This window comes from Cordyceps fumosorosea (assembly GCF_001636725.1).
Source record: "Cordyceps fumosorosea ARSEF 2679 chromosome Unknown scaffold_2, whole genome shotgun sequence".
Taxonomy (NCBI): Eukaryota; Fungi; Ascomycota; class Sordariomycetes; order Hypocreales; family Cordycipitaceae; genus Cordyceps; species Cordyceps fumosorosea.
This window is the reverse complement of record NW_017387302.1, coordinates 962,398-974,530: the sequence shown is the minus strand read 5'-3', so window position 1 is coordinate 974,530 and position 12,133 is coordinate 962,398. Positions and strand designations below refer to the sequence as shown.

General features: G+C 55.4%; 4 protein-coding genes across 4 annotated transcripts; 3 read left to right on the top strand and 1 right to left on the bottom strand.

Moving 5' to 3' along the window:
- Positions 1-1,764: 1,764 nt before the first annotated feature.
- Positions 1,765-3,418, top strand: ISF_01454 (carboxylic acid transport protein; the record flags this gene model as incomplete). The annotated part of the gene is made up of 3 exons (XM_018845061.1): positions 1,765-2,339; positions 2,396-2,526; positions 2,586-3,418. The coding sequence occupies 3 exons, from the start codon at positions 1,765-1,767 to the stop codon at positions 3,416-3,418; spliced, it is 1,539 nt and encodes a 512-aa protein (XP_018707827.1).
- Positions 3,419-4,592: 1,174 nt separating this feature from the next.
- On the top strand, positions 4,593-5,700 carry ISF_01453 (GTP-binding protein GTR1; the record flags this gene model as incomplete). The annotated part of the gene is made up of 2 exons (XM_018845060.1): positions 4,593-4,711; positions 4,821-5,700. The coding sequence occupies 2 exons, from the start codon at positions 4,593-4,595 to the stop codon at positions 5,698-5,700; spliced, it is 999 nt and encodes a 332-aa protein (XP_018707826.1).
- A 274-nt stretch (positions 5,701-5,974) lies between these two features.
- ISF_01452 (SEP domain protein) lies at positions 5,975-7,346 on the bottom strand (the record flags this gene model as incomplete). The annotated part of the gene is made up of 3 exons (XM_018845059.1): positions 5,975-6,728; positions 6,800-7,218; positions 7,278-7,346. 3 exons carry the CDS (start codon positions 7,344-7,346, stop codon positions 5,975-5,977), a joined length of 1,242 nt encoding a protein of 413 aa, XP_018707825.1.
- Positions 7,347-8,197: 851 nt separating this feature from the next.
- Positions 8,198-11,997, top strand: ISF_01451 (alcohol dehydrogenase; the record flags this gene model as incomplete). The annotated part of the gene is made up of 6 exons (XM_018845058.1): positions 8,198-8,764; positions 8,814-8,935; positions 9,000-9,537; positions 9,971-10,085; positions 10,148-10,417; positions 10,478-11,997. The coding sequence occupies 6 exons, from the start codon at positions 8,198-8,200 to the stop codon at positions 11,995-11,997; spliced, it is 3,132 nt and encodes a 1,043-aa protein (XP_018707824.1).
- Positions 11,998-12,133: the final 136 nt, after the last annotated feature.

The window sequence follows — 12,133 nt, the reverse complement described above, 5'->3', positions numbered from 1 at the left end:
GGAATAGCGCGGGGAGAAGATGAAACGGGGGACAGGCCATTGAGATCATCGCTGACGACCGCCACATTGGGAGGGGGCGCTAAAACTTTGCTGTACCAGCTTGTTGTAAGCTTAATTTTAGCCTAAGCGGGAGCTGCCTGTGCGGTATGCATGTGCATATGCTCGGTTGCATTACAATCGAAAGGTAAAAGTCGAGGAGAAAAGGGAAAAGAAAGAGGAATAGTAGCCACTGGGATACAAGCATGTCTTGCATGGATTCGGTAAACTGTTTGTAAGCAGAAAACACGTTGTTGGGATTGGCAGCCGTTAACTGGCAGCACAACAACCTTCAAACACCGAAATGAAACTTTGGCACCGCCAAAGCATCCTTCAGCCAACCCCAAACTCGCCTCGTGTACAATCAGCTGTGCCACTTTGACTCATGCTAACATGGAAACAGTGGCACTCATGCGGAGTTTATTCTTGCTACCCCATACCAGCGTCAACCTTGCCCTGGACTATGAGCCTGACGATGTCGTTGTCTCGACGTGCTGTCTCCGCAATGATGCGATGCAAACAGACCGCCTGGTGCTCAGTGCAACGTACCCCAGAACCCTGGATACGACGCTGGTCTGGGGGATATCATGTTCGTCCCATCTCGATTTTTTTGCCTGCTACTTCTGCGACATTTCCTCCTCGGAAAGGGAAAAACATCATGACAGTCTGAGTCTGATTCTTGGCATCATCATTCATCGCGAGCAAACGCTAGTCGCACTACCTCCACGCTCGAGAACCAGGCTGTCAAGCCACTTGCTGCAAAGTCCACACACCTCTTCAACATGACTCCACAAAGTCGCAGGGCTACGGGCTTAACAAGAGACTAGCCGGCTTACATGCACTGACGGGGACTGGAGGTCTCGTGCCGTCGGCTTGGTTGCGAAGATGGTGTCCAAGTTGGTACATTTTCTTCCCCAACAAGTGCTCCGCTCCGGCTCAAATTACGGGCGCATGAAAAAGCCATTCCAACTCGGATGATGCTATGTGGCGTTCTTTGGGGTAGCCGCTATTTCAAATATACGATATATTTTCGTGTCTCCTCACGACTGTGTGGCTCGAGCTTCGAGACCACATGGGTCCTAGCCGAGATCTTTACCCCAAAGTCATCACTACTGGCAAGTTACTACGTATGCTCTAATATTCCAGTCATTTCCCTGTGAGGCGACGGGTTGATGCTATGATTCTTTGACCGAATGGAATTCGAAATCGAGGTCAATTCAATGCCTGGCTGCGCGCACGTACCGCAGCTGAAAACTGCAAGACGCAACAGTGACACCACATAGAAAATCATTATGCCCCATGTGATGAGAAAATGATCGAAACCCTAGTCAGGCAGTGTCTGGGGAGACGGGACTAATCCACGTTGGCTTGCGGGTTGCAAAGTCGGGGTATGTCCGTCCCCAAGGAAAGGTGCAGGTTGGTTGGCAACTGCCATGCAGGTAACCCCTCACACCACAAATACAAAAGTATTAATATAGGTAAGCCGTCCCGCTGCATCACTCTTTCGTAGTCTGCTGCATTGCATTACTGTCTTACTTTTCCCTCACATCGTTTTGTTCCTTCTCCTCCATCATTCTGGAACGAGGCTTGGACGAGGCTATCTGTATTATTGACGGCCGCCTTACAGCTTCGGTGCAGCCCGCCTCTACGATACACCTCGATTGAGTAATACCTAGCATCTCTGCAGCATTTCTACTCTACCACAAGGTCAAATAGCCCCCCACAGACATGGCTACCCCCTCCACCCGTCCAGTGGCTGGCGAGCCCGCCGACGACTTGGCCCAGGGCATCATCCCCACGGCCAAACAGTCACTTCGCGATCTCTCCGTCTGGAAGCAGCGTGTCGTTGTTAGTAATGCGTACGGCGAGACGCGTTGCGAGTGGCAGCAGCCTGACAAGTTCATGAATCCCATCAGCCTATTTGCCCAGCTCACACCCAAGGCCTGGCTTTTCTTTATCGTCGGATGGCTCGCCTGGGTCGCCGATGCCTTTGACTTTCATGCACTCTCCATTCAGACCGTCAAGCTCGCCAAGTACTATGGTCGCACCAAGGCTGAAATTACTACCGCCATCACACTTACCCTACTTTTGCGATCTGTCGGTGCCGCTGCTTTTGGCCTGGCGGGTGACAAATGGGGTCGCAAGTGGCCGATGGTCTTCAACATGATGGTTCTTGGCCTCCTCCAAATTGCCACGATTTATTCCGCCCAGTTCTCTCACTTCCTTGCTGTTCGCAGTCTCTTTGGTCTTTTCATGGGAGGTGTCTACGGCAACGCTATTGCCATGGCTCTCGAGCAGTGCCCGTAAGTTGCTCGCGGAACCTTGCACACGGGTCCAAGCATATATTGACGTCTCTCAGCTCCAACGCTCGTGGCTTGATGTCTGGCATTTTGCAGCAGGGCTACTCGTTTGGCTACGTCTTGGCGGCATGCGCCAACCTTGGCGTCGGTGGCGCCGTTGACAGCTGGAAAATTGTTTTCTGGATCGGAGGTATGATCTCTTGGCAGCGCCGCCACCCGCTCACGGAACCCATGCTGACAACTTCTTAGCCGGCCTATCTATCGCTATTGGTTTCGTCCGCATGCTGTTTCCCGAATCACAGCAATTCATCGAGGCCAAGAAGAATGGCAAGAAGACCTCCTCGCCTGGCGCGTTCTGGCGCGAGACTAAGCTGATGCTGGCCAAGGAGTGGAAGATGTGTGTCTACTGCATCTTCCTCATGACCTGGTTCAACTTTTACTCGCACACCTCACAAGACTCGTACACTACCTTCATGCTCACTGAGAAGGAGCTTTCTAACAAGGGTGCTTCGCGCGCCTCCATCATGATGAAGGTTGGCGCATGCGTTGGCGGTACCATCATTGGCTACATGAGCCAGTTCCTTGGCCGTCGCCGCACTATCATTGGTTCGGCACTCATGTCTGCGATTCTCATTCCCGCGTGGATTCTGCCCCGTGGCGAGTCCTCCCTGAGCGCGAGCGGCTTCTTCATGCAGTTCTTTGTCCAAGGTGCCTGGGGTGTCATTCCCATCCACCTCAACGAGCTGTCGCCCCCCGCCTACCGTTCCACCTTCCCCGGCGTCACCTACCAGATTGGCAACATGATCTCCTCGCCTTCTGCTCAGATCGTCAACGCCATTGCTGAGAAGACATTTATTACACTCAAAAGCGGTCACAAGGTCGAAGCCTACGGCCCTGTTATGGGAATCGCCACCGCCATCATTGCTCTCGGCATCGTCTTTACTACGATGTTTGGCCCTGAGAGACGCGGTCGTGCATTTGAGAACGCCGTGGCTGGTGTCGAGACCTCTTCTTCGGAGAAGATTAGCGCTGACGAGGCGGATGAGGAGAAGGGTACCGTCGAGCAGGCAGAGAAGCTGTAGCTGCTTTTACGATTATGATTATTGTTCATATTATTGTTCAGTTTATAGTTGGGGATTTCCTCCTCGTCTGTCGTGATTTCCTCTCATGGAAAGTTATGGATGTACATGAAGCACCAAAATGAATACCATCACCAGCGACATTAGCGATATTTGTGCTTGTACCTCACAGTTTGTAATACAAGGTAGCAGTGAGCATCGAAGTAGTATGGGATACGTGCCAGTGATGACTCCCAAATTTTCATAGAAATGAGCCTGCGAGCAATGGTAATTCTTCCCTCCTTCAATGGTTTCGTGCGAGAAATACGCACCCGGTGGCCCAGCTACCTGCCAAGGTCATTGGGGACACTCTGCGCTCTTAGAGCGTGGGGAAGCAGGTCACCAGAAACTCGCCCCCTAGACATTGAACGGCCCGGAGGCCGCCGCCGAACACTTCCAGTGGCCCTTTTCCGGGGCGGCAGCGGAACGGACATGGTTGCATTGCTTCCCAGCGTGAGGCGGGTGGCTTGCATCATTGTGCTTGGGCGCCAGGTATGTGAAGCGGCCGGGCTTTGCACCAATGCTAGCCGGACAATGCACCTCTAGGTCCGTTCACGCAGCACTGCTTCGGTATACCTTTTATTATGAGATAGTTGCTGCCTGAGAGGGCTCGAGCATTGTGAGAGCGCAGCCTGTGCGACGTACCGGTGAGCTGTGAGACAAGGCATGTTCGTCGTGGCCGAAGCTAGCTCCCCCTCCCGCGCGATGGACCTGCGCGAGCCGAACAAAGAACCACTGGAAACAATCAAATATCTTAAGATTAAAAACAGCCGCCGTGCTCGTGTGCAAGGCCGCTACCGAGATTTGCGATTGCCTGCCGTCATGTTGGTGTTGAAGCACAAATCTGCATTTGGTAGGGCAAGCGAGCGACGTGAAATGTGCTACCCCACCTTGGTTCCAGCCAGCGCCAAGTCGCCCAAGCAGAGAGCTTCCAAACCAAAAGGTAGCTGATGACAAACAGCTTGACCTCTCACGTACCGATATCCCTCTCCAAGGGCAAAATCATCGACTCGTCAATCAAACCACGCAACAACCTCATCGTCCAACGACAGAAGAGTCCAGTTATCGCTCTCGACCCCGACGACTGCGTTTCTCGATAGCGGACGGGCGACCCCCATACTGTCTCTACCTACCCAGCATGGCGCCCAAGAATGATGGCAAGGCCGCCGAGGCCGCCACAGCAGCCGAACCACGCTTGGAGGTTAAGAAGCCCAAGAAGAAGAAGGTGCTGCTGATGGGAAAGTCGGGCTCAGGCAAGTCGAGCATGCGCAGCATCATCTTTAGCAACTACATTGCGCCCCCCCCCCTCCCAGTGACGACACAGCGAACTGACATTGGCCCCCCTTCTTCCTTCTGCGATTGACAGCGGCGCCACCATCGACATCGACCTCTCGCACGTCAAGTTCCTCGGCAACCTGACGCTCAACCTGTGGGACTGCGGCGGGCAGGAGGCCTTCATGGAGAACTACCTCTCGCAGCAGCGCGTGCACGTCTTCTCCAACGTCGGCGTGCTCATCTACGTCTTCGACATTGAGTCGCGCGACGTCGACCGCGACCTGGCCACCTACGTGTCCATCCTGTCCGCGCTGCTGCAGTATTCGCCCTCGGCGCGCGTCTACATCCTCGTGCACAAGATGGACCTCGTCGTGCCCGCCTCGCGCGAGACCGTCTACGACGAGCGCGTGCGCGTCGTCCGCCAGCGCTCCGCCGAGTACGTCGCCTCCGTCGGCGGCGACCCGGCCCGCGTCGACGTCAGCCCCTTCGCCACCTCCATCTGGGACCAGAGCCTCTACAAGGCCTGGGCCAGCATCATCCACGACCTCGTCCCCAACCTCGCCGTCATCGAGCGCAACCTCGCCAACCTCGGCGCCGCCATCGAGGCCGAGGAGATCCTCCTCTTCGAGCGCACCTCGTTCCTGGCCGTGTCGTCGTGGACGTCGCGCGAGGCGGCCCGGAACCCGACGGAGGACCGGCTGGAGCGCATGTCCAACATCATGAAGCACTTCAAGCAGAGCATCTCCCGCTTCACGGGCACCCCGCGCAACGCGGAGCAGTTCACGCGCATGGAGCACAAGGCCGGCACCCGCTTCAGCCTCTTCATTCTCAAGTTCACCACGAACACCTACTTGATGGTGGTGCTGCCGCCGGGCGAGGGCCGCTTCAACGCGGCCATGCTCAACTGCCAGATCGCCATTGAGCACTTCAAGTTTCTCGACGCTCCTGGCGGACTGCAACTCTCTGTGTAAACCTTTTAGGGGTTATCCGGCCACATTTTCACATTCTTCCTAGGTCGATTTCGCTCTTGTTTTCTTTGGCGTTTGAGGCGCGACAACGGATACCATTTTATTAGCAAAGTTGGTCGCTAGACGCACATAACCCAATCCTAACGACTGGTCATATATATAGCAAAATACTTTCGTAATCCATGACGTTTTCTTTCATTCAAGCAAGCTTTTGCTGCTACCACGTGGTCTCGCAGACCGTCTTGCCGTCTAGCTACTACTCTAGCCCCCTGAACGTCTATTTCCACTTGACAACCGCAGTTCCGCCCTTTTTGAACTCGGGCATCTCTCCGAGCACAAGGCTCTTGTCCGTGTGCTCCTTGTTGGGGAACGTCGTCGCTAGCACCCACGGACGAGACTGTGTCGCTGTTGACGCCCTCTGGACAAAGTCGTAGACGTCGCCGAGGGTGCTGGTAGTGTTGAATCGAGCGGGCAGCCTCACGCCGTCGGGGAGCTGCAGCCGGATCGTAACCGTGGGCTGGGACGGGTCGATGTCGGGAATGGGACTGCTAGGAGCCGCACCGTCACTGGCAGTCGAGGTACCAGATGCGACGGCGGGCGCGGGCGCATTGGCCGACGGCGCGTGGGGTACCGGGCTTCCGAGACGCTGGCCCGAGCCGGAGAATGGCTTGTACTTCTTGGGAAGCGCCTTGTATGGGGTGTCGTGCTGCTCGAGCTTGACGTCGACAGCCTGGTCGTGGTCGACATTCATGAGGTGTAGGGGGGCGCGACCGGCACGGATCATGGCGAGGTCTTGCTGGTTGGCGGGGTCGTCGAAGCGTCGCAAGTCGCCGTCGTCGATGCTGAAACCGTCTTGCCAAATGTGCAGCACGCGCTCTATCGGCTGACTGCTGCGGGAGCGGATGGGGCCGTTGGGGTCAGCGATGCTCCGACTCTCAACACCATCGCCACCTAGCGTCATGCCCGTGCCGCGAAATTGGTTCGAGGGAGCGCTGCTCGATTCGTCCTCGGACTCTGGACGGCCGGCATTTCTTTGGTGAAATGTCAGCAACTGTGTCAAAGGAGGCGCGCGACGCTCCACGCGCTTGATAACAGCACTCACTCTCTAGCCTTGGCCAAAATGTCGCTGATGATCTTTCTCGGGCCGGCATCTTGCTTGGGGTCTTGCACTGCCAGGCCGGACTTTTCTCCGCCCGCAAACAAGTTACCGCGGTTATCATCCTCTTCGTCTTCGTAATCGTCATCGTCGTAGTCGTCATCTTCTCTGTGAGCCGGCTCTGGCTTGGCGCTGCTGAGGGAGCCTAGGGTGGCAACGCCTTTGCGCTTGGGCTGGGCGGTTGTTGATCGGGCAGGTCGTGAGGAGGAAGCTGGGGCAGGTCTGCCGTCGAGGGTGCGAGGACCTGTGTACCCGGCATCAGCGGCAGCGGACGGCCCCGTCTCAGCGCCTTCATCTTCGTCCTGAAAGTACGAATTGGTGGCGGCAGATACCTGCCAGCCGTTGGCCGCGAGATAATGTGTTGCCTGCTCAGGGAGGAATGGTTAGCATCGCCATGTTTGTGGCGGGGAAGCGGCAACCGGACCTTCTCGGGGCTCGCGCCAGTAATTGAGCAGAACTCGCTGACGAGCTCATCTTGGCCATTATCCGCCATCGGGGGGGTTGAGAGTTTCTGCGGAAGACGAACGATGTGGAAGTGGGAAGAAGAGCTTCCCGCTTTCGAGCTTCAGTATGAATGGCCTTTCGTCATTGCAATTGCCTGTAGCAGGTTCCAGCGGTTCTAGCGCCCTGCCTCACTGGAAGCTCACTGTGGCGGGGCGCCCCCACTATATTTTGCCGAAAGAGGCTAGAATGTAATTGGTATATCAGCTTGACCTGGGGGATTGTGTAAGGATGCAAGATCCAACTTCTGCTTTCGATAAAGCCAAGAATATAAATCGATAAATAATAGGAAAACTCAAATTTATTACACAGATATTGACTCTGGAAGGCTATTTCTAAGTAAATCTGAAAGGATTCCTCGAGGGACGTGAAACTGCTTTCACCTTGGCAAGCAACAGCTGCGGTCAAAGAAAGCCAAAAGAGGTTATACGAATACTTGCAAACTGAATAATACACCAGGTAACTTCCAAATCACGGCCAGCGTAGCATATCTGTAGTTGGCAAGAAAAGAACCTAGTTGTCCTGTTCACATGTTGTTCCTTCAATGTATTCAACTCTTATTTTGGCAGCGAGCGAATCTTGGTTCCAAAACAGGGTTCAGTCAGCACTAGATAAGGGGGTCAAGTTATTAGCGACTGTGCCGTAGATCCTGAGCGAAACTCTTCGCACTCAAACTATTTTGCCTGTGGTCAAAGAATCTTTCTTTTCCATTGAATAGATGCTGCCCTAGACAACCATTTTCACTGAATTATACTACATTTATTTCTTCGGTTGCCGCGCCCTGCTCGCCATGAGGCCAGCTGTTCAATCGACGCCCTCGAACCCTTGGGAATAATGTCAACAATGTCGAGGAAGCTAAAATTCAGGCTCCAGCCCGTCCCACAGCAGGCGCCGAACCCTGCCGCCGATTACACGGCGCCGGAGCTTGAATTTGTTCACATTGAACAGCCGGCGCAGATGAAGGACGCGGCGACGCAGCGGCGAATCCGCCGCCATGTCATGCGTAACGTGGATCGCGCCCGGGGAGGAGGTCGGGCTGCCTCCTCGGTGGTGGTGCGCCGAAGCACATCGGACCGTGTAAAGGGCTTGGTGCTTGCTCCAACGCCGGCCGGCCTCGATTACTTCGGGGTCTGCAGCCGCTTCGAGTGTCTCTTTCGTTCCATGGACATGATCTCAGAGGGGCTGCTGGCGATGACCGTCGCTGATCTGTCATTCCACTCTCGGCTGACTGTGGGCGACGACTTGGGTCAGCTGCAGAGCCTACCGTTGTATAAGCAAGAGCGGCCAATCAACGGGATATCGCAGTATACCGAGTCTGTCCACCTCGTACGCGAGTCCATGGCGCAGCTGCAGCATGAGCCAAGTCGCAACGCCGTGATGGGCACCATTATTTGCTTGGCTTATCTAGACGTATGCCCCTGTTTACTTACTAAGTTGCTGCTGCTGACTGATAAACTAGATGCGTGTGCACAACTTTGGACGGTGTAAGATGCATCTCGATGGACTCTCCAAGATTGTTGACCTTTGTGGGGGCTTAGAGGCACTCGAATCCTGCAATGCCATACGCCAGGCGCTCTTCATGTACGAAACTTATTAACCGCTGTCGATCAAGTCGTCATCTTCAATGCTAACATTCTATACCTAGCGCCGACGTCTTGGACTCGACAAACATGGACTCTCAGCCGCGGTTTCAAGTGCCGCGAGAAGGGCCCGCTGTGCCATCAGCCCATGTGGGAAAACCTGTACAGAACATGTTGCATTCATTCGCACGAAGGATAGAGCAGTCTCCGTCTGACCAGGTAGCCCTTGGTGTTGTCGAGGGTGCCTTTAAGTCGGCCTCGCAGCTCGCATCTTTACTGAACCGCTTTGGTGGGCAGGAAGAGATGACGGTGAATTTGTTGCTCTCGGTTTGCCGAATAACGCACGGTATTTTATCTCTTCCCGCGTTGCAATGCAGCAGCCGATCAACCAGGGCATCTAGTGTCGAGCCTGAGGCTGACGCCTCTACAACATCACCTGCATGCGCCATGGCGGAACTAGTCCGATTGACCAGCTTGAATCTAGCTCGAATGGTCATGGACAAAACTTCCGGAGACGACTTATACTGTGTGAATATCGAAGGCCTCGTCCTGCGTCAGTTGCTCCAGCGGACAAGCGATAGCGACTGGCAAGGCTTCAACGAGGTCAGGCTCTGGATAGTGGCGACCCAGATTTTGATGGAAAGGGGATCGCAAAGACGCTGGTTTCTGAACGGACTTTCACATGTTATTGGGTTATTATCAATTCGGTCCTACAAGGCGATGATGACAAGGCTGCATACAGTGCTGTGGATCGACGTAGTCACCAGGCAGGAGATGGCGCAGCTGAAGGCAGACGTTGAAAGCCTATTCGCAGCCCGAATATGCAGTGTACCACAGTAACTCATGAAAATCTACGGGATACATATGTGCAGTTCTAAATAGTTACCCCCTGGTGCGGATCCAAGGAACGACATGGCTGCGCTAAGTATTTGCTAGCTGCAACCAACCAGAATAGGTAGAACCGGGAGCGGGCGATCAATAAGCGCATATATCCACTGGTTTGAAGCATGTCTCCGGGAGCTACGCATATATACAGCGCGGGGTAGCTTGTGGTACTGAGTGGCTCTCCCCCTCCTTCCAATCGTCTGCTAGTCGTGGCAGAATGGCTTCAAGCAATCTGAAAGCCGAATATGATGTCGTATTCGTGGGAGGTGAGTGCCACCGAGTCGGTCTGTTATAGTAATCAATCCATCTCACAAACTTTATCTCATAGGGGGCACCGCGGCCTGCGTGACGGCTGGTCGGCTGGCGAAGGCTGACCCGAAGCTGGCCATCTTGTTGATTGAACAGGGACACACCAACCTGGAGGTCCCCAGCATAGTCACTCCCGCCATGTTCTTGAGTCATCTCTTCCCTGGAAGCGAGACCGTCATGTTTCACTCGGCGAAGAAGGAGTCGAGCCTGGCAGATCGCGGTCTTGTGGTGCCGTCCGGAGGTATACTCGGTGGTGGTTCCTCAATCAACTTTACGATGTATACTCGAGGTGAGTGGCATTTGGAACATCGCAATTGGAGTCTCTACCCAATCTAACAGGCAGAGCTAGCATCTGCTGTCGACTTTGACTCTTGGAAGACCGAAGGCTGGGATGGAAAGCATTTAATGGCCCTTGCGAACAAGGCGGAGAATCACCAACTCGATGACCCCAAAATTAACGAGAGCGCTCACGGTCATGCCGGCCCGATCCAGATCAGCTATGGGACTCACTGCCCCAAGATGATCAACGACGACATTTTCGATGCGGCCGAAGCCCTGGGCATTCCTCACGTGGCCAATCTGCAAGACTTCGAAGCAGGTCACGGCTTTGAGCGCTGGGCCAAATACATCAGTCCGGACGGCAGGAGACAGGATACGGCTCACGGTTACATCCATCCTTTACTTAAATCCGGCAACTATCCGAATCTTCATATTCTCCCCGATTCAACTGTCACTCGCATCAAGTTTGACGGCACTCGCGCTGTTGGTGTCGAATACGAGCCAACTTCAAACAAGGCCAAAGTGGCGGCGGCCTTTATTGCTGCCAAGAAACAAGTGGTAGTCACTGCCGGGGCTCTGACTACCCCCTTGATCCTGGAGCGATCGGGACTTGGCAGGGCTGAACTGCTCCGCGACCTTGGCATCGACGTAGTCTCGGACCTGCCCGGCGTCGGAGAGAACTACCAGGACCACAACCTCATAACCTACCGCTACAAGGCCAAGCTAACCCCGGAGACGTCGTTTGACGGCCTCCTCAGTGGCCGCGAGGACATCGCCGAGGCCATGGCCGCCGGGTCGTCCAAGATGGGCTGGAACGGCCTCGACATCGGCGGCAAGCTGCGGCCGACCGAGGACGAGGTCGCACAGCTCGGCCCTGCGTTCCGGGAGCGCTGGGAGCGCGACTTCGAGCACCAGCCGACACGACCCGTCATGCTGCTCGCCTTCTTCGCCGGCTACTTTGGCGACCACGTCGCCCTCAACGAGCCCGCCGACAACCCGGCGCACTACATGACCACCGGCGCCTTCACCGCCTACCCGTACGCGCGCGGCAGCGTGCACCTCACCTCCGCCGATCCCCGTGGCGGCTCCCCGGCTGAATTCGCGACCGGCTTCCTCGCCGACCCCGTCGACTTGACCAAGCAGGTCTGGGCGTACAAGAAGCAGCGCGAGATCATGCGCCGCAGCGACCGCTACGCCGGCGAAGAACCGAACAGCCACCCGTCCTTTCCCGCGGGAAGCAAGGCGGCGTGCCGCGACGGGCCGGCGGTGGAGGGCGGCTTCCGGAGCGTGGCGGAGCGGGCGGCGCTGCCGCCGATCGAGTACAGCAAAGAAGACGACGAGGCGATTGAGGGCTGGATCCGGAAGCGCATCCAGACGGCGTGGCATTCGGTGGGCACGTGCAAGATGGCACCGAGGGAGGAGGGGGGCGTGGTGGACAAGGACTTGAATGTGCATGGCACGCAGGGGATCAAGGTGGCGGACTTGTCGATCCTGCCGGAGAATGTGGGCGCGAACACGTACAATACAGCGCTGATCGTCGGTGAGAGGGCGGCGGAGATTATTGGGCAGGAGCTTGGTCTGACAGTTTAGCTGGGGAAGACGGTACTGGGAAAGGGCCATAGACAGCTAGTTCAAGACACAGGTTTGTAAATAATATTTATTATGCAATGACATTTATGCCTTCAATCAATCTTGTGGTATCCTGCGCCGAGCTCGCTCTTTGTTT